At 41.0% G+C, this 758-nt stretch overlaps 1 protein-coding gene across 1 annotated transcript; it reads left to right on the top strand.

The window, feature by feature from the left end:
* Positions 1–225: 225 nt before the first annotated feature.
* Positions 226–688, top strand: LOC110109807 (ATP synthase subunit epsilon, mitochondrial-like). Its single transcript, XM_020841006.2, has one exon. It carries the CDS (start codon positions 322–324, stop codon positions 685–687), a length of 366 nt encoding a protein of 121 aa, XP_020696665.1. The 5' UTR covers positions 226–321; the 3' UTR covers position 688.
* The last annotated feature ends 70 nt before the right edge of the window (positions 689–758 follow it).

Raw genomic sequence — 758 nt, forward strand, 5'->3', positions numbered from 1 at the left:
TATTAAGATTATATTAAGAAACAATAAAAAAAAATGCCCCAAATGAAACTTTAGTGTTCAAATCTTATTCATTTATAAATATATAGTTCTTTTTGCATTTTCTTCTTATTTTGACTTGGGTCAATTGATGTTGGAATGAGTGATGATTAATTGATTATATTAAAACTTATATTATATGAACCTTAGCCTTTACAGTAGATGATCAATTACTCAAATGACCTGGAATATTCGCTAATGCTACAAAATTTCTAACAGTCCAGCTGTCCAGGAAGGAAAGTAGATCGAGCAACGAGCGAGCGAGAAAGGAAAGTCAAGGCGACGATGGCGTCGACGGCGGCGGTACCGTTTTGGAGAGCGGCAGGGATGACCTACATAACCTACTCCAACATCTGTGCATCGCTTGTTCGAGGCTGCCTCAAAGAACCCTACAAGTCGGAGGCGGCGTCAAGGGAGAAGGTCCACTTCACCATCTCCAAGTGGGCCAACGGAAAGCCCGAGAAACCTAGTAAGCTTTCCCTGTCTTCCTCCCCATCATTGTATTTCCCGTCACATTACGATCGACTGGGTTTTCTTTACCGCAAGGAGCCAATCGCGGCTTCGATATGTATTGGCTTTTTGTTCTTCCCCTCCTTGATGAAATCTTTGCAGCATGGGGAATCTTGGATGGGGAATGTGTCAGGACAGTGAAGGTTATGGACCGCTATTCCGGTTATAAAATTTTCATAATTTTTTTAATAATATTAGTTTTGAAGAGGGGA

The sequence above is a fragment of the Dendrobium catenatum genome, unplaced genomic scaffold (genome assembly GCF_001605985.2).
Source record: "Dendrobium catenatum unplaced genomic scaffold, ASM160598v2 original_scaffold_155838, whole genome shotgun sequence".
NCBI classification, from domain to species: Eukaryota; Viridiplantae; Streptophyta; class Magnoliopsida; order Asparagales; family Orchidaceae; genus Dendrobium; species Dendrobium catenatum.